Source organism: Lepisosteus oculatus, chromosome 10 (genome assembly GCF_040954835.1).
Source record: "Lepisosteus oculatus isolate fLepOcu1 chromosome 10, fLepOcu1.hap2, whole genome shotgun sequence".
Taxonomy (NCBI): Eukaryota; Metazoa; Chordata; class Actinopteri; order Semionotiformes; family Lepisosteidae; genus Lepisosteus; species Lepisosteus oculatus.
Window position 1 is genome coordinate 33564261 of NC_090705.1, and position 21242 is coordinate 33585502.

Here is a 21242-nt window from a genome sequence, read left to right on the forward strand (position 1 = left end):
CTGTTGACACATCAAGGTTGCCATCGTAACACAAACCTAGCTAGTTATACATTCAAATGGGCGGTACCTGCGTCAAAGCGGCGCGCATGTACAGTATATACCAAATATAAATATCTACACATTTATATTTAATAAAATATGCATCATTATTCATTGCTAAGATGTTGATTGTACCCATGTCACTCCTGTTTTTAAATCATGTTCAACAACTGAATAGCCCGAAACTACTTCGAATAGGCAGTGAAGGTGTAAAGTTCTGAATATAAGATTGTGTTTCTTAACCTAGAAACCTTCGTTTTGCATTTTTAACCATCTGACCTCTGCTGTGTTATAGCGTAGGACAGTACTGATTTTGTTAAAAAGATGGAGACTCACACAAGGGAAGGGTGCTTACCAAGGGCTTATTTTTCAACTGTGCCGTGCAAAATATCCAAACTGCACATCGTAAGCAGGAAAAAAACAAAACTCAAGTTTGTTCTTTCTGTTGTGCATTCTCCAGAAAACTGTGTAAATCCCAAAGATTCACTTTCTTTAATACGTTTAAAAAACACTTAAATAATGATTTTCATTTCATTTATGATTAAGGAAACACAAATTTTCCTATGTAGTATTCCTATGTAATTTTCCTATCTAGATATTTTCTTGTGTAGTCTCGCTAGAATGAATACGGGTGAGCACTGTAATACAATAATGTTCTCTTTAAGTGCAGTTTTAAGGGAAAAGAAAAGTGGTGCAGCGATAAGGAATAAATCGTCAATCTGCAGCTCTCAGGAAAATACCTTCTGCACACTGCAACCTACTTTTAGAAATGCTTTAAAAAGCAATACAAACGTGTCATTTTTCATGATGTATCCATTTATAGTTTTCATTTTCAGAAAAGCTTTTTAATGAAAAAATTACACCGACTTGCATTGATTTGGTCATGTGCTGTATACAGAATTATTCTTGCTTAGGCAGAAAAAAACGCCTGCCTGTTATCACAAATGTCAGCAATGGAACTGGAACTGCTGACTGGATATGATTCCTGGAGTCCTGGTTAGGAAGAGCTGACACGGGAAAATCTTTTCCTTGTCATCAGCTGTGACGGGAAAATTGAGGCAAAAAACTCAGAGGGGTGATTTGTCAGTTAACTTAAGTTAAGTTCCTGCCTTCCAATTTTCTGCAAGCCATTGGCACATAAATAAAATTACTGTATTGGCCTGCAAGAATAACACAGACATTTCCAAATCAGGCAGTAAAAGCGTGTAATCATAATGACGCACTGAAGAAAGCTTAACAAATTAAGCAGTTGAAGAAACTGGAAGTTATAAAAAGATATTAGTACAGTTTTGTGTTTAGTTCCTCCCTACAGAACAGCTCCTAAGGCCTGGTTAATTGTAGCATCATTTTGCCTTAGTAATGCAATCCTTTTCTACAGGGTGGTCTGCATTTTAGTAGGGCTCGACAGGATTAATTGTTATACTGTATTGTGTCCAGTCCTGCTGCAACCAGTTTCTTTTAGGAGAGTTTGTTTAATCACTATGTAGTGAATGGATACAAAATGTACAGTACACTGTATATAGGATTCTGAAGTCTTAAAGAGAAGTACTACAATAGCATTCTGCTGCCATCAGTGGGAACCACAGTCCTAGACAATGAAAGACAGTATGATTTTATTATTTTTCTCTTTAGTCAGTACTTATAGATGAAATCTTCCCAAACAGAGAAAGACAGGGGAGAATTGAATTCTACCTGTACACTCTCATTCCCTTGATGACCTTTGAAGTAGTCCTTTGGTAGGTTTTGTAATATCTCAGAATTATGAAATTTAGTGTTTTTATATACTATAATTTTATAATAACTTTTGTACAAATATTTCATATAGAAAGAAGTCAGGACGAAACCTGATTACCGCACATTGCCAAACAGTAATTTATATTGATTACTGCCATGTTGTGGGTGCAGTGCAAAAGCTCTTCATATCCAAGCTTATTAGCTGAGGTGCAGAGCAGCACAGAACACTTACTGTTATGTCTTGTGGCAATCTTGAGATTGTAGATCCATCAAAGAAAATCTTATGAACATCAGCAGATATAATTTTTGTTAGCAAACCCTATCCCTCATACAGAATGACACTTCTATTTAAAGATGGTGTGTACTGTAAGCTCGGAATTATATTGTCCCTGCTTATGGTTCCTTTAGAGAAAAGCTTGGCCCCTTTGGGAGATGTACTGTATTACCTTGATCATTTCCAATTCTAATTTCCAATCAAGTCCTCCTCTTGTTGAATTAATAAAATGTGATATGCAGAGATCAGGCCTCAACATATACAGTATAATCAATTACCACAATACAGACTATTTTCTGAGAATGTACTGATCGTTTTCTGTACAAAGGTGTATAATACAGTGTTTCAAGTATCAATAATTTTTTCACCTGTCAGCCTTTTGTCATTAACATTTTCTCTACATGTATTAGAACATGTTTTTGAGTCAGAAATATTCCTTCATCCCTGTGGTCCCCAGGCAATGTCTCTATCTATACTGCTGTTATACTGCTGTCTATCTATACTCAGGTTTAATCTGAAGGTAGACAGACCAAGAATTGATCACGTTATTGATCCTGTCGGATTTGAATATGCCTGGTGTCTCATTCCACATGGGAAAAATTTTACATGGGAGCAAAATATATATGATTCATTCTTATAGTTGTGGCTATAACTATAAGAATAAATTGTATATGATCTAATTGTCATCTTCAATTATGGTTAGAATTTTACTATTTTTCACAATATAATATTGTTTAAAAAATACTTGAACTTGAACTTTATTGCCATATGTAACTGGTACATGTACTGGCACAATGGAATTTAGGCAAAATGTTTACCAATCCCTGTGAAGAGGTTTAGAAAATTGGAAGAATTAATGCTTACCAAAATCTCAACAAGATGATGAAAGGCTTATCAGTTCAAGCAATAATGTTCTATCAATAATATTTCTTTATGATAGTCCAAAACTGCCAGATTTTCACTTTGAATGAAAAATCCTGAGTACACTCAAGAATCACTTTCCAAAATCCTGATCCTCACCTAAAAGACTCAGCATAGTTTGGCACCTTAATACCTGTCTGGCTTACTATCGTTCTACTCCCCACTTTTCAGTCTTTGTTTGTCTAATTCTGGTCTCCTGTCTGTCCCCCAAGCCTGTCTACACTCTATGGATGACAGGGCCTTCTCCTCTTATGCCCCAAAGTTCTGGAATTCTCTCCTTAAAGATATAAGAGAGTCACCTTCCCTGAGCTCCTTCTAGACTGAAAACCTTCTGTTATTTTATTTAACTGGTTCTGTGTGCACCTCAGCTTCTAACTGTATGCTATACCCTGCTGTACTATTTATTCTCAACGTTTATCTTTGTTGGAGTTCTGTAAAGAGCTTTGAGAATCCACTTTTAAAGGTACTGTATAAAAAATAAAAAGTATATTATTTATTATTAGAATGATCTTAGATTCTGCTGTTCCGTTCATTAAGACTGAAAAAGATAACTTTTCTATTTGTCCAGGAGGTGTCGCTATGAGGCAGCCAACGATTTAAATCCCAAGACCATTCAAAAATTCGTTTAATGAAATTAGAAGAAGCTAAGATTTGCAGTGGTTCTCTCAAAAGTCGCATTATTACACTTTTGAACATGTTGCTCATCTAAATATGCAGAGTCCCAAGGGGTATGAGGTCTTGGCTGTATCTAATCTTCTAGTTACTGCCACTGCTTACATATTTATTTATTATTTCACAGAATTTTAGACAGACAATATTGGCAAAGTACTCACTGCGGGCAACACACTGGCAAAGTGGTTAGCACTGCTGCTTCATAGTGTTGGTGTCCTGTGTTCAATGTCGGACCTGGGCTGCTGTCTGTGTGGAGTTTGTATGTTCTCCCCATGTTCGCCTGGGTTTCCTCTGGGTGCTCCACAGACATACTGGTAGGCTCATTGGCTTCTGGGTAAACTGACCCTGGCTGTAAGTGTGTGTGTGTGTGTCTGTCTGTGCGTGCCATGTAATGACTGGCATCCTATCCTGGGTGTGTCCTGTCTTGTGCCTGTTACTTGCTGGGATAGTCTCCTCTGACCCTGATTGGATGAAGTGGTTAGAAAAGAATGGATGCTTATTTTTCATGTTCAGAATACTGACTATTATTCGATCTAACCAGTGTGGCCACACCGTCAAGCCCTAGACTCTCAGATTGCTGTTAATTTCACATATGACGTCTTTTGTTGGCGGGTCTTTATTGTGTGGGGATAGGTGGAGACTGAAATCCTTTTAGGCTGCCTTCGTTTATAGGAATTGTGTTTATAAAAAGACGTATAACTGAACTTAATGTACTAAGGCAAAACCTGTCAGCCCAGACTGTGGCATTTTTTAATATAAAACATCTGTTTAATTATCCCTTTTTCCTTCCTTAAGTTTTTTTTTCTGATTTTGAATTCCCTTTTATGGTGTTGTTTAGTTCTGTAATTGTTCAACGTTTGTTATGGTATAAAAAGTTAAATAATTGGTTTAGAAATGCATACTGTGCCCTCCTAACGTATCAGGAAAGCATTGTTAAAACTCTCATTTTTGCTTTACAGTCAGGCAGTTTATATCTGTGATCATTATATTATCATGAACAATATGTACTTTATAATATGCAATTTACTTTGAAGCAATTTCACAGATGTATTTGACCATAGAACAAGAACATACTTTGTGTTCACCCCAGTGATTTTAAGTGACCATAAGTATCAGAACACATTTCCTTTAGGTACATTTCAGTATATAAAAACCAGTATTTGGTTGCAAATCCTCTGAGCCCATAACTGCATGAAGTAATCATTGTGTAATCATTTCAGATGCATTTCTGCAGCCACTTTGAGTTCTTGCCTATTACTTGGTGGACTTTTTTCAGCAATTAGAATACATGCTCAGTTGGGTTTAAGCCTAGAGAAAGACTTTACTAGTCCATGATTTTCCACTTCTTTCAGCTAATGAGCCCACTGATTGTATTCACCATACAGTTTGGATTATTGTCATGCTACAGTGTGAAGCATTGTCCAAAAGATGTGAAAGAACTTTGTTCTGCATAGACACAAGGGTTCAGAAAAACGTACTTGGTGTCTTCATCGGTTACACCATTAATAAAGATGCAGAAGCCATGCAGGTCCAGATCACGACATCGATCATGACCAACACTCTTCTGGCTCAGCTTTGTAGTTCCACTCAGTTTCTAATCTGTTGTTGTGGTTTTCTGTGTTACTGAGAGTTTTACATGTGGTAGCATAACCTCTTTAAGTCTGCTGTCTCTTTTTTCTGCAAACTGTGGATTTTGTTGTTTTAACTCCCACACTCTGGTGGCTGTCGTGATTTCACTGATAGTTGTTTTAGAGTTTTCCTTGACAGCTCTCATAGTTTTTCTATAGACAGCTTTTCTTGGCTGACCAAATTTTTGTTTTGTAATTGGTCTTTGTTTGGTAAGTACTGTATGCCGGAGGCTTCTTTCTTCTTCACTATACTCCAAGTCATTTCTGTCTTGGTATATGCCCATTATATGTGCATCTCTGTGCATCTGGGGTTCAATTTGACTTTTTCTTTTATTTCCACTTCACAATTGCCTGCTTTTCTGAAACAGAGTGTCCTCTTTGACTTTCAGCTGTGGGCTTCACACATTGAACTCAAAGCAAGACAGAATGTTTTATGAGTGCCTAATTACCCAAATATCTGACCAACAAGAGACAGCTGTCAGCCAATTCTCGCAATCCATCCGCTCCTTCCAAATAAAGAGGTTCAGCGCTGTTTAAATGAGTCAAGTGGGTTGAAATGGATTGACATAATTATTGTTGTTTTTATTATTACTGTTTGGCAATACTTCGTGAGAAATGATCATTATTTAGAGTTCATAATGAAACCTCCCGTCTAGACTTCAGTGTCCTCAAACTTTTAAAGTGTGCAGTATAATTAAATATTTGGTCACATTTTGGTTATGTACTAAGCAATTTGACTTCTTTAGTCTGCTTTTTATGGATGAAAGTGGTGAATAAGAAAGTACATACCGTGCGCTACAAACGTATACGTAATATTGTAAAATGTTAATGTGCAAAGAGTGTGTGCAAAATGTTATCTCGCGTCAGTCTACTCAACTTGTTGCAGAAGTACAGGAGCTTCCTTCTCCAGAACAAAGCAATTGAAAAGAACTGGCAAAACTTGCAAGTTTCGTCTTTTGCACCTATTTTGCTCATTCGGAAAAGATCGCTCTAAAGTTACTTTTAAATGTTTGATCTGTGCTAAAGACAATATATGACATATTCACTAGACAGGACTGAAATAATCGTAGGAACTGGGCTACTCCACGCGAATGGCTTGGCACGTACAGTATCAGCTTTAATACGTCATTCCATCTAAACTTTCAAACGCAGATGTCATGCTTTAATGATAATGTTGAGAATTCAGGAGTTATTTCTGATGAAATTCAGATGTTAATCAACGGTGAGGAGAAAGGGCCTTTCCAATTTAACTACTGGAAAGCAAGCCTTTTTGGCTAAACTGCAGTCGATTCCAAGGTAACGGGAACACAAAGGCGGAGTTAGAAAAGTTTAACTAGCGTCAGGATAGAGGAGTCCCGATCGCCAGCGCCTGGATAAATAGAGAAATGAACGGAGCGCCTCTACCACTTACCTCCTACTAAGACAGAAGTGTCATTAATCAACAGGGGAAAAAAAACATCGACAGTAGGGATGCGCCCTCTCGGAAACCTACACCCCACCAAATAGCATAACGTCTTGTAACGAGAAAAAATCCTTGAACATCTCTCTTCTTTACATGTGAGATGTTATTAAAATGGACAAGGCTGGAAGTTAATTTCTTTTGGTGCGAGGCTTTTAAAAATGTCAGAAACCTGCTCTGTCAGCTCGGGGTCCGTTGTAAATAGCGGTCAGCGGATCCTCCTGTTGGCTCTGAAAGGAGAATGGATCACACTGGAACAGACCCTCAAGGGATTTGACAAGGGAGATCCAGAAATCTCTCAAACTGATGAAGTGAGTACGAGGCAAAAAAACAAACTTCACCTATGAGATCCCACGCCTTTTATTTTATTTCATTTATTTTTTTGGGATTGTAAATAGTAAACATTTATGTTACTAGTTATTTTGTGTAAACATCCTCGCTTATTCGTTAAGTAAGTGACGGGAAACAGCAATATGCAATGGGAAATATAGTCTTGCAATTACTATTATCTGTGTAATTAATTTCATGCTTAAACAATTTCTCGTATGTAGTTATTTTAAACAAAGTCTGAGAAGGAATTCTAATTTTCAGAATTGTTTCATATTAAATTGAAACAGATTCCTCTACAATAGTTTAACAAATGTAAGTTACTTAGAGCAACAGAACGTCTGCTGCTTGCTTCTCATTAGTGGTTATTTCCTCCGAGCCAGACAGTGCAATTGGAAAGCTTATGTCACTTGGGCTGCTCCTGATTATTTGCTAAAGCAGTAGGTTTTTCTTCCAAAATCACACCGCTTTTTCTACGTATTTCAGGACAAATTACCTTTTGAAAAAATTAACATAGGCTCCGTCACAGACCATTACAAATGCAGAGACAATGGTGGACTTAAAGTGAAAATTTATTTTGGACTTGCAGGAGTTTGGCTTTAGCCCATTGATGATTGCCATCAAGGAGAATCGTCTCTCTATAGTGGACAGACTTCTGGAACTTGGTGTCAACCTCAGCGATCGAACAAAGGTAAGAGCGACACTAAACGCACATTGTGAATAAATGTAATATCCAAAGTAACAATATTCGTGCGTGGGTAAGGCTTTGGGCAGCTCGGTGATGCAGTGGTTAGCCTTGTTGCCTCACAGCGCTGGGGCCCATGGTTCAATTCCTGAGGTGCGATTGGCATAGTTTGTTTGTTCTCCATGTGTTCAAGTGGGTTTCCTCCCACAGGCCGAAAAACATACCAGCAGTTGAATTGGCTTCTGGGAAGACAGGCCCTGTTGTGAGTGTGTGCATGTTTGTGTCTGTACTGTATGTGCCCTTTGAGGAACTGGCTTCCCGTCCAGGGTGTGTCCTGCCTTGTGCCTGCCCGAGATAGAACTAATATTCCCATTTCCGGAACTCTCCAAAGATAGGATCCACAAATCTGCTCCTCGTTCCAGAGAAAGATGTTCTTTAAAAAAAAATACACAAAAAGATAAATTCCTAGAAGGACCCAGAAAGACAATGGTGGCTCTGCAGCGAGCTAATCTGTCTTCATTTTACTTGGCTGGAACGTGACAGGAATGCGAGGCTGACATTTCTGGAAGGAAGGTGGGGGATAGGGGCTGGGTGTTCCTCAAGGAAAAGGTCAGTAGCAGAAAAAAGAGGGAGAGACAGTCATAAAACAGCCTGGTTTTAATACTGACCTTTAAATAGAAATACTGCTATTGAGACCTCTGACTAGTAATATGCTTTTCCCTGGTGGCTATTGTGTGTGCTTGTGCCTGTGAGAAGACAGGAGAGCTGTGGTCTTCAATTCAGGGGGTTTGAAAAGGTGAGGAGTTCACTTTACAATAAACAGGAAGCAAAAGTGCTGCCTACAAAACCAAGCTTAGGGTAAAAAACATAGCTCTGACAACATAAAGATCCTTCTTTGTCTTTCTTGGATTTATGTCTGAGCTCAATGGAGACAAGTGCAGAGACTTCGAGACAACAGGTTCACACACAGTGAAGGAATGCATAATGGAAAGTCAAATTTTGCTCTAAGTAGCACGTAATCTGTCTTTGTCGTTGTTGCATGATGTACAGTACATTAAACATGCTGTCCCAGTATTACAGCTCGCACATTTATATTACTAGATACCAGGCTTACACATTTAGACTATTTTCTGTATTGTATCTATTGTTTGTTAGTAGATTCTTTCAAAGCTGTAACATCTGTAAGTGTAGTCAGCATAGCAGTAAACCTAATAAGGGACATTCAACAGATCCAGCGATTGTAACAAGTTGCGTCACTCATATGGATTCCATCAAAAGCCTTTAATTCTTTTTTTATTTTGTCCTTCCCAAGTTATAAAAACATCCAATAGCAGCCATTTGTCTTGTACAGAAACCGCAAATGTACTGAATCTGACCCAGTCCTGAAGAACAGCGTGTGTAAACTACAGGAAAGGTGAATAAAACAAGGATGAAAAGGGCTCCTTTTTGTTCTGAAGTGTGCCTTCATTTTAAAGACCAGGCATTGAGTGCCTTGCTCGTCATAGTCACACCAGCAATTTAGGCACAGTGACGCAGAGGAGAGGCAACAGAACACCTGACTTGGGGGTGATTCTCCTACAGCAATAGTCACTGTTTCAGTGAGTGCTTGTAAATGACAGGAACTGAATGTAAATGATCGGACCACCCCAGTAAGTAGTGAAATAAGTAAGGTGCGCTTCCTTTAGTTACAAAAACAAGTAGAGAACAGCACAGCAGGGTTCTTTATTAGATAAATTCTTTAAAGATATTATGGCTTGAGTGCTTCTTATGGTAAGCAACGTCCTGATTCACAAATATGATTCAGAAAATCGCACCCAGTGACTGCATCCTTCTCGCTACTATACCACATCGCTTCCAGAGTCTGCTGTGTTTATAGCAGTGCACTCTTTAAACTTGCACAAAAATACAAAAAAATGAGCTGCCCGGTTTTAAGGTTTCGCTTGAGAGCCCTTAACTAATGATGTCTGAACTAGGCACTGCAGCAGTTACGTTATTGGGCAGGGAAAATGCATGCGTGTGGCTTCTAAGTGAATCCTAGAGTGCAGAGACTGAAGGTAGGGAATGTAACTATCCAAGCATAACAAAATTGGCCAAGCCACTGGCTGAGTACGTACTGTAGCTGGTTACAGTATCCTTGGTTTGCTCCACAGCACTGACCTCTGAGGCTTGCCAGACACCTGGGAGTTTGCAGTGTGTTGTCATTAGCTGAGGCATCTGTCCTCCCACTGCTGTTTTAGGTCAGTGAGAAAGAGACGTGACCATTCACGTTTGGGAGGGTGAAGTGAATAAGAGATACAACACATGAATGAGGGTATTAAGATGATTCCAGTTTAGAAGCTCTTAATTTAAAAAAGGGGGATTCGTGCTTGTTTTAAAGAGGCACATTACAAGATTTGGATTTGTACACCTGTTTAGTGATGAATCCCCCTGCATATTATTTCTGAATGGCTCCTAAAAACTGGATATATGGGCAGACATCGTGACTTTCAGACTAAAGTTGTTGTGGCTCAGGGGTGTTGACTGGGTAGAATCTGCCAGACAGAGTAACTTCTAAGAGGATTGCTGTTGCATGTGTGAAGAATCTTTCTAGTCTTTAATCTTAGTCTGATCTTTTTTAACCTTGGTTTGCACGAGATTCAATCTGAATGGTGATGATTTAAAGGAAAAGCGGGTATTTGCTTGGTTGAATCAAGACAATGCCACCCAAGTTACAATCACAGGGTTGTTTCACAATGAATGTGTAAGGCACAACAAGGCCCGTAAAACAACATACTATGAGAAATTTCCAGACACTTTTGTTCCTCGTTAAAGGTTTAAGAGATCTTCAATTTTTTTAGAAAAAACATAAATCACTCCACAGACAAGCCTGCTAATGAAGATATTGGAAGGCCTTGATGACTTCATGTACAGAATCTCCTGGTAATAGTTTATCTGACAGGTGCAATTGATCTCTCAGATCATCACATTCAATAAATCAGATTCAATCGGATAATATACTGTCACCTCCAAAGTCACCCTTGATAAAAAAGGGTGAAAAAAAGGCTGTATAAAATAAACAACATGGGTTATATGCTATATTGTAATTTTTCAACATCTGGAATATATTTTACTTCATTAATGATTTAGTGGAATCAATCAAAATTACACGTTTCTCACTTTTCACATTTATTTCCAAAACGTAAGTGCCACAATTTTAGCATTAGATCAGTTTTTCTGAATTAATACAAGATCTTCTTTTTAAAGACGTGGACTCTCAAGGTAGAGAAGTGTCTCGATAACAGAAAAAAAGCATCAAATGAATTATGGGATTCACAGCAATGAAGGATTTCATCTACTTTGGATTCTGATAAAATACTGCATCTCCTGAAGCCACATAAGAACAAAGTTTATACTGTGTAAGAGTTACACGGGTTATATTTTCAACAGGAAAGTTACTGCACTTTTCTCTGCTTCCTAATGGGACTGGACTTGAATAACTTATGGGTGGTAAGGCATTACATACACTGCTTTCTTGCAAAGCACTTAGCTATTCATTAGTACAAGACAACAATGTAAATGCTGTTAATAAGGAAGGGATTAAGACTAACACACTGTGTTCAGTTTTAACAAAGTTCCTGAAGGTGATGTTTGATTTACCTCCCAGGAAGGATGCCTGGTCTGTCATGGAAATGTAGCTACTCTTGTTGCATGTTCCTGAACAACAGAGCCTAGGACAGAAGAAATACTGACACTGATGGAAAAATCGAAATATTTGCAAAATAAGCATTGCTATTTATAGCTCAATATCCCGTATAAATATTACCAATCATGTTGCTCATCTCGTACGATGGAGATTTTTTTTTTTATGAAGCTGGGGACTTCATTTATCTTTTCCCCCCATCTGAGTTAAAGTGAAGCAACCAACACACCCACCCAAAAAAACAGTAGCTGGATAATGAACATTCATCTCAATCTCTTCCGTGCATTAGTACCTTAAATAGCTCCTTGTGCAAAACGTAATAAATACAAATAAACGTACCTTCATGGGCATCACAAATGCTACACTTACAAACTGCTGTATCTAAGGTGCAGTTGTAAAACTGTGAATTCTTCATATGTGGAATTATTTCCAGGAGAGGTTTAATAGCCTCCAGGTTATGAATTCTTGCTGGAAGGACAATAGAAGAACAAAGCAGTGTTTAACCTTCAACATGTCATAGAAGTTAACAAGTTTTCAGTAGTCCCCAGTAATAACAATAATCCATTTGAAGCTAAAGTAACGAAAGATGTGAATTTTTTCCTGTTTATGAACAATTTTGATGGTCTATTTAATATAAAGCAGCTTTTTTGTTTTTAGAATGTTTTATGGTGAGGATGGTATTTGTTGTGAGAAATAAGATGTCATATCTAGTTTTTTGTTTGTTTTCCCTACTAAAACGCAAGATGAAAATCAGTTTAATCATGCTGTTGCTCTTTAGTGACTAGCTTGTGCTGTGTGGGCATGGAGACTCTGTGCTTCACCCTGGACTGGGAATCTGTGCCCAGCCTGTGCTGCCCCCTGATATGGATGAGTCAAGGGGTGAATCGGGGACCCAGGAGACACGTTTGAACATCCCCTGTCTGGCCACGGAAAAGCACAGATTTTGGTGAAAAGAAAGGGCTGATAGGCTTAGTGTTGACTTAATTGTCTTTCGAGAATGCAGGAGTATAATTGTACAGGCATGGATATTCTTTGCTAAAAGTGGATCTTTTGCAGCCTGGATGTACAGTAACATACATCTCATTATTACCCCAGAACCCTGAAGTCCTGGTTTGTTTAAAGAGCATTATGCATGCAATTAGGCATAATATCTTGTGTCATATACACCGAGTGGCCAGTTTATTAGGTACACTTGCCCCTTCACATGTAATTGACTGACAGCATCATATGTACAGACAATGGTATTTAACGCAAGTAATCAGGCACCTACAGGCACCTACAGATCATGTGTGTGTACATTTCAGAAGAGAATGGGCAAGACAAAAGATGCTTTGAACATGCTGACGAGAGTGTATCAGGAATAGCAACCCTGCTGGGGTTTTCATGCACAAAAGTGTTGTAGGTGTTCTGAGAATGGACCACTACCAAATAACATCCAGTCAATGGTGGTCCTGATGTCGTAAACATAGATGAATGGGTACAGTTAGTCAGTAACAACTGAGTAACAGTGGTGCTGAAACATACTATCAGGCTTATCAGAAAGCACACTTTGTCGTACCTTGTCACGGATGGAGACTGACAGCTGATGACACAACTGAGTTCCACTTCTACCAGCGGAAAACAAGAAGGAGTGGTTGCAGTGGGCTATGGAACATAAAGACAGGACACTGGAGGATTAGAAAAACATAGTCTGATCTGAAGATTCCTGGTTCCTGCCTTTTCATTCTGATGGGTGGACAAGGATATGGTGACAACCGCATGAGTTTATAAATCCTTCCTGCTGGGTGTCAGCAGTCAACAATGCAGGCTGGTAGTGGTGGTGTGATGGTGTTGAGGTGTGTTTTCATGGTTTTTAAGTAGAACATTGTGTGAATGCCAGAGGATATCTGAACTTTGCCAGTCAGGTGCATACCTTCATGGCAGCAGCATACCGGACTATGAATGGGCTTTTTCAGCAGGATGATGCTCCGTGCCACAAGGCTAAGATTCTCCAGGAATGGTTCCACGAACATGACAGCAAATTCAGTTTAATTCAGTGGCCTCTCCATTCACCAAATCACAATTGAACATCTGTGGTATGAAACAAGCTATCCAGAGTAAAGATCCACCACCAGCTCATTCACAACAACTATGGGACACACTGGAGTTGACAAGGGCCCAATATGCCTGAGCCATACCTTCGACACCTCGTTGAGTTCATGCTCAGATGGATGCACGCTGTTTCGAGGGCAAACAGGGGACCCACTCGCTATTAGGTAGATGTACCTAGTAAATTGGCCTTTCAGTGTATTTGTATCTTTAAACTTATTATTCCTTAACCTACATAGATTATTGTGAATTCTTTTGATGATTATCATCAGTGCACATTACTTCGAGACCTGCACTCTACGTATGGTAGCTGTGGCGCAAAGTGAACATGATTCTTGAATCTATTAACATAATATTTGTCATTCTTAAACAGATGTGATCACTGATTGCTTTGTGTCATGCACCCCCTAGCTGTTTTACTGGATTTTAATCGAATGAGCACCTGTAGGAAGATCACTTGTACATTCACACAGTACGTCAACTTCAAACTCTACCAGATAATATTGCTGATTGGTAGTCACTGAATAAAGGAACATTCCTGTGGTCTATGTGAAGCATTTTCGTGTTGTTATACTGTATGTACATGCTTATCTATAGATAGTAAAATGATATCACAGACAAAACTTAAGTTCTAGATTAACATTATCCCCTCTAAAGTTGAATCTGTTTAGAATTTTGAATTAGAATGTGTTTTTTTTTCAATAAATACAACTGTGCAATATAAAATACAGCAGATCAGTGTCTCACCTGGAGCATAAATAATATTACTCACATTTTAAATGATGAGCAGATAGGTTTGTTGATTGTTTGAGTATAATTCTTCCTTAAGACAAGAAACTACTGAGCTTGGGCCATGTGATTTCACAAAAATGACAGGTGTTCAGTGCTTAAAATTTGAATTACAGATAAGAAAATTGAGTTGAATATAGTAGGTACAGTATTGGTACAGTAGGTATCTTCATGGGTGGCATGGTGGCACTGTGGTTAGCATTCATGTAGGTTGTCTCTGGGTGCTCCGGTTTCCTCACGCGGTCCAAAAAACAAACTGGTACATGAATTGGCTCCTGGGAAAACTCTAGGTGTGAATGTGTGTGTGTGTTTGTGTTGGTGTGTCTGAACTGCGATGAATTGTTCCTGTACAAGGCTTATCGCCCCCTCTGCCTGTTGCTTGCTGGTACAGGCTCCGGCTCCACTGTGACCCTAAATTTGATTTAAGCAGTTAGAAAATGGATGGATGGTGGCATCTATATAAATACCCATTCAGGAGAATGACAAAAAATACGCTTCCACAATCAGTCAGCCTGTCCAGAGAAACCATGAAATCAGTCTTTGATTGACAGGTCTTGTTCTGGAAGGCGGAGGGTCACCACACCAGTGCAGTAGCTACAGCATAAGGAATTCCAGGGAGAAATCCCATGTGCATCGGAAATTAAGACAATGTGCATGCTTGGTGGTCTTTCAAGGGTAACGTTTTGACAGATGAGAAATAAAATCACTCACTTCTACAGGCTCAAGAACGGCTAAGTGGTGGTTTGTATTATTCATCAATGAATACACTCCTGCCCTTGACAGATCTGGCAGAAGGCATTGTGTCTGGTGACAGCTTGGAAATTTATCCTGATTGTTACTTTGCACAAGATAAGAAATATGGCGGTAGATGTGTGATGATATACAGAGGATGATATAGACAAAATATTTCCTTAGGCACCCTACTGCTCAGCCATATATGTACCCCCCTCCCTCCTTTGGGGTAACAGTTTTATGACTCCAAGCCAAACACCTGTTGTGTCTGTTTTCCTCACACTATCATCTCACATTACAATGGCACAACTTCACAAAAACAGTGTTGAGGTCTTGCCATGCTCACGGGTACGTCTAGCTCAGAGACAGAGTCAAAGACAGAGACCCACTTCTTGGATCAGTGCTGTCCAGGTTCAAAAGCCATGATTTCTCCTCCTGCACCAGGGGCAGTACCTCAACCTGTTGCACCAGATTTTTGTTTTCAATAAAACAGGTGGTTCCAACTTGCCAATGTCCTCAAAAGGAAACAACAACTAGAGGATCTAGTATGTACATTTGACCGATTATATGCTTATTTTACAGCTTATATTAATTCCAACGGTGGCCACACACAGTACTAGCCTGTGTGTGTCACTTTTGAACAATCATGTTGATTAACCTTCTTGGTAGGTTATGTTAATCAGTCTGACATTTCTTGTGCCGTGTCTGTTCAATGTAATATCAGTGTACTTTCTACAACAAAATAATTTTTAGAAACTTGCAAGAAGTACTTCTGTTAATTTATTGCAGTTATAAGTAATGCATTTCTTTGCTGCTCACTATGTAGTATGGTTGTACAGTATAAGTACACGTTTACCATGTGATACACTTCTTTTACGCAAACTTTACAATTCCTGTAGACTTTGATAAAGCCAGCAGAAATAATAGAAAAATAGATGGCGGTGTCATTGTGGGGGCAGCAAGTGACTATTGCGATTACAGAAATTGTAAATCACTAGCATTGATCTCTGTAAATTGGAGACGTAGATTTATAGAAGATGTTGACAAACCTTAATTGTAGTGGGAACACAATGCTACTTGGACAATAAATCTATTATTATAGTAAAAGTCCAGACAATTATTATATTTACTGATGGAATACCAGCCTTGCACAAAGACAGCTCTAATTTTAGGCTTTCTGCTGGGTTTTATTGATCTTGGCAGGGGCTCAAATCCATCACCAAGTGAGCTTCTAGTAGTAATTTTGTTGTCGGTTCCTCTCCTGCTTGCTCTCCATCTCTCTCTTCCCTTCTCATTAATGTGATCAAACATTGTGATTGTGTTCCCAGGATGGCAGGACAGCCTTGCATGTGGCAGCAGCTCATTCCAAAGATGAAATCGTTAAGCTGCTGGTGAAGAAAACTGATCCCAATGTGCCAGGAGGGGTAGGAGGTTTTTTTTTCTTAATAAACTTCATTCATTTCCCCCATTCGCTTTTTAACTTCTCCAGGGACAAGACAGGATCCCAAAAAAGATCTAGAGTCTAGTCAAATCAACCAAGTTTTTTATTCCATCACCTGCTTTTTCCTGGCCCTGACAACACAAAGCCTAGTTCATCACAGGTCACACAGATGCGCACAGGGATATTCTGTATTTCCTCCATGTAGGTGAGGAGGAAACCAGCACACCCACAGAAACCCATGAACATGGGAAGAACATACACATTCTACATGGAAGACACCCCTTTCCTGCATCAGGAACCCAGGAGCTATGAAAGCTGTTGCACTAACTGCCCCATCAGGCAAACATACAGTATATTTCCCACAGTATGTCAGTATAACTAAGGGCGGTAGGGTTGTATTGTTTAATTTATGCATCATTTAAATATTTGGACTTTTCCACTAGGGAATAAAAGCAAGAGTACGTGGTGTTTTTGGAATTCACTAGGGGGACAAACTCCGCGTGTGGCTAGCCAGAATGATGTGGAGCGTCTGCAGAACAGTCTGAAAGGTCTCCTCACAGTCTGTGGTGTGCGCTGGGCTTCTGCTCCTGTTTGCAGATGTACAGCACGCCAAATCCAAGAGCTGGGGGGGAAGGAGCTCAACGGGTCTCCTCAGTTGAAATTGTGTTCCCTTCTGTTCTTCCACACCGACAGGACACTTTTGTTCTGGAGACCAAAATGTTCCCTTTGAAAAGACTAAACATTTGGGTTTTTGTTCACGTGTTTCTGCTGATTATATACCTAAATTATTTTCACACATATCCACTTGCTGAGATAAACCCTAGGCCCCCCATGGCCTTGAAATAGATTAAACTGTTAGAAAATGGATATCCTGTATACAGTATATATGCATACCACATATACCGTATACGTATAGCAGAACATTCACTTTTGTTTTTTTGCCACACGTATGTATGGCACATGAGTAAGCATTGAGCAAGCATTGCTACAGGAGCTTCTTTAGTCAGGAAACTGAACACAGCCCTGTTTACTAAGCTTTGACCCAGTGAAATCATCTTCCATGCTTTTGCATACAAGCCTCTTGTGATGGTCTTTATGACCCCATGAAATAATCTCTCATGAAATCTCTCTCATACGTACAGTTTACAGCACCTTGTTAAATCACCCAAAAGTTTGGGGATTGACTTAGAATACCATTTAGATTTTAGGTTTTACCTTTGAAGCACTGGCATAGGTTCAGATGCACTGAGGCAAGGAATTAATGCTCAGTGCTCTTTTATTGAAGGTTTTGTGCTTGTTTCTTAACCCTATGGTTGGAAACTCGCACACAAGGAATATAAAACACATCCTCACTCATTCTCCTAGTACTAACTGTGGTCTTTATTTCCTCACTACCCAATTTTGTACCCCAGGGGGTGTCTGTAGCACTGCTCCAAGGAACCTTATATGACAGGGTGAACTATTTCTAAATAATACACACACTGTAGAACAGCAGTGAACAAAACAACAGGATCACATTTTTACAGGTAACCAGTGTTCAAATAATACCTATATGCAAAGATATTTGTATTATAATTTATTATCTTTATTATCCAGTCCTAGATTTCCCCTGTGTGGTGTGTTGCCTTTATTGCGTGTGCATAGTGATTAAACATGATTTAATTTGCAGTTTTACCATTTTGCTCAGAAAAGAATATTCTTAGGCTGCTACAGTATATTGTGTTTTAAGAGCACCTGCTTAGTTCAGTTGAAAGTTTCAGACTCCACCCTCCAAGGCCATAGCTGTGTCAATCTCTGTAGCCAGGAATCTGTCTGCTTCGTCAGTGTTAAGGAAAGGAGCTGTTACCCCCAGGAGGTCTGCTTTGAAAGCCCTTCAGAAACACACTGTTGCCTACAGGATTCAAAAGAGAGTGAGAGCAACAGAAAATCCACTCATACAGTTCTTCCACGTAGGAGGAGCCTCACGGAGACTCACTGAAAGGGCCAGAGAAGAGGGCTCCCCACGTCGTAGGGCCGACTGCATGAACTGGGGATAAACAGTGTATTCAGATGCGCTGCGTAGTGCCAGATCGTGGCCTAAGGCTCTGGCAAGTTTAAACCCCAGCTCTGTCCGGGAGACAAGGGCTTGACCGCTGCTTGGAGCGTTTAGCCTCTGAGTGACAACCGAGGGGGGGGGAATGGCGGGAAGTTTGCCGCCACAGCGGTGAGGCCTGTAACTAAGGTTCAGTGAGGGGGGGAGGGAGAGTGCATAAGACCCCCCTCCCCCCTAATGCTGAGGCTGAGCCTTTACTGCTGGAGTGCTCTCCACTGCTGTCTTATAATGAGCAGCCCTGGCATATACAGTACTGCATACAGCTCAAGGGCACACACGTATTGAGGCGGCTGGTGCAAGTGTAGTACCGCTTGCTCATTAAATATTGCACTTGGATATCAGGTGGTGAGCGTTTGTTTCAAGACATACCCAGGTATTTAGTGAGAATGCTGTGTCTATGTTGAAATGGGGTATAACAGTGTTTATTCACTACAGATTCATTGCCAAGTATGAATGCATATGGTGGATAAAGTGTGGCAAGGGGAAAATGCTTTAATCACCCAATCTTCCCCCTGGCACAGCCTTCTTGCTTAATACCTTAGTATTTTCTGGGTTTTTGTTTTATTTTAAGGCCCATGTGAAACATTTAATAAACAAACCATATTACCAACCACCTAGAGAAGTATCCCTTGTTAGATACAGGATATGTGCACGGCTATGCAAAACTCTTAGACAGTTTTCATTGATCTACTCCTTCCACTCAGTGTTTTCCACATTTATGATGAAACAATTGTGGAGATCCGCTGCTGAAGTTGTATCTGTTGTTTTAAGATAAAATGAATCCTGAGAGATTAGCGTTTTATCGCACTTTTGATGGTTGCGTGAAGAACAGATTGTTAATGGGGATGACCACCTGACAAGGAGTCAGTTAGTTTTGTCGGTAAATGTGATGGAGTAGCTCCTGCAATGCTTTGTAACAGCTGCTGATGTATAATTTACCCTGAATTGTGGCAGACGTGCCTGTGGCAACTCAGTCCACCATACTGCACAGCCAGTCCAACACTGCTAGCCTGTCACCTTACCGTTTCACGTTTTTAGCAGTCGGCTGCCACTCATATATTCTTTCAGACCCCGTTCCAAGAACCTACTGTAGCTCTTACCCATTGGTCCTCTATGGGGGAAGACTGTGCAGACTTCCCTCTGCCTTCAAGTCTTCCCTGTTGCAAATATCTGGGCCCTGTGTTTGACAGTTTATTTCACCAAGAACACGGGTGTCATTGGGAAGAAATCCCAGTGGTGCTTGTATTTTTAACTCTTTCTTTTATCTGTTGGTTCACTTTACTCAGTCGAAGAAACAAAACATGCCTTCAAAATGTTGTAAACCTCAGCTCCAGACTGCCTGGCACAGCTGTATTCCCAGCAGATCCTTAGGAAGGCCTATTCCATCACTGAAGACCCATCTCACTCCTTCATCAGTCTTTTAAACTTTTGTCTTCAGGAAGACGGTTTCACAGTACAAGACAAACGTGACTGTAAAGAAGTCTTATCAACATGATGTCTGTTAGACAGAGCCCCCCAACAAATGTACATGTGCTAATACCTTCCTAAATACTACACACTGTTACTGTTTGCTGTTATATCTATGTATATGTTTTTCTTAGCAATGTTTTTCTTTGTTTTGCCTTTGCTTTTGTTGCACCGCTTGTTGCTGAAATTGCCCCCCTGGGGATGAATAAAGTATTTTGAATTGAATTGAGTTCCCAAGTCTCTTCTCACACACACGACTCTTGACTCACACTACTCTTCTTCCACACCATCATTCACTAGTCACACTCTCTTCCACGAATCGCCAGGCACTTTTATCTTGACTGACTCCCTCTCAACCTCTTCTCTGTCCAGTTCTTCACCATATCTCTCCTTCCTTCATGAATCACCAGGCTTTAGGGCATCCACATGCATTCTGATTTGCTCCGTGGCACCCAGCTTTTCGTTTACTCTTCACTAAGTCTTCACTCATACTCACTTCACTCCTTTCTCAAAGATATGCAATCACTCCTCACCAAGACTATTCACTACCGCTCTTCACGGTGGAGCCTATTGGCCGGGGTGCCTGTCCATAACAAACATATGAATCGCTAACAGAGCAAAGTCATCCAGACTCTACTCTGTCTCAGCTCTGGAGAGGAAGATACACAGCTTCCATGACACAACCCTTCAGTATAACCTCGACAATATCTTCTGGCCCAGTGGGAAAGTCGCCATCTTGGCTCAAAACCCAGGGCCAAGGGTTTAAGCTTGAGCCAAGATGGAAACCTGTTGATTGAGAAAAGCTATAGAAGCTCTGAAGTTCTCACCCTCTCCCGTTCCAAGCGCGAGCCTAAACACAGAGCCCCCTCCCCTCCGCCCAGCTGCTACAGATTCATTTTTAACATCTTTGCCTCATTCTGCAGCTTTTCCTACTTAAGAGGTATCCGTCTTGGCTCACGCCCACACCATTGACCTTGAGTTTTGAGCCAAGGTGGTGATTTTCTCACAGTGCTGCCTTTTGTTACAACACAATTTTCCTTGTACTGTATGTGCTCACTAATATTTTAATCTTTACAATGGTTCTGTTTCTCTGCATCGCATTGAATAAATAACATACAGTACTGAAGTTGTCATTTTTGCCAATGAATTAAATGACGCGTGTAGTGGTTTTGCAAACATTTCTCAACATTAATGTTGATTTCTAAACATTTCTGT

At 40.0% G+C, this 21242-nt stretch overlaps 1 protein-coding gene across 1 annotated transcript in view; it reads left to right on the top strand.

Annotated features, from left to right (window-relative positions):
- Positions 1-6518: 6518 nt before the first annotated feature.
- The window catches only part of trpn1 (transient receptor potential cation channel, subfamily N, member 1), a 42985-nt gene continuing 28261 nt past the window's right edge, over positions 6519-21242 (top strand). Inside the window, exons 1-3 of the mRNA XM_006635845.3 lie at positions 6519-7038; positions 7644-7745; positions 16356-16451. Coding sequence (XP_006635908.3) covers positions 6889-7038; positions 7644-7745; positions 16356-16451 — 348 coding nt within the window. The 5' untranslated portion in view covers positions 6519-6888. The remainder of the gene's footprint in view (positions 7039-7643; positions 7746-16355; positions 16452-21242) is intronic.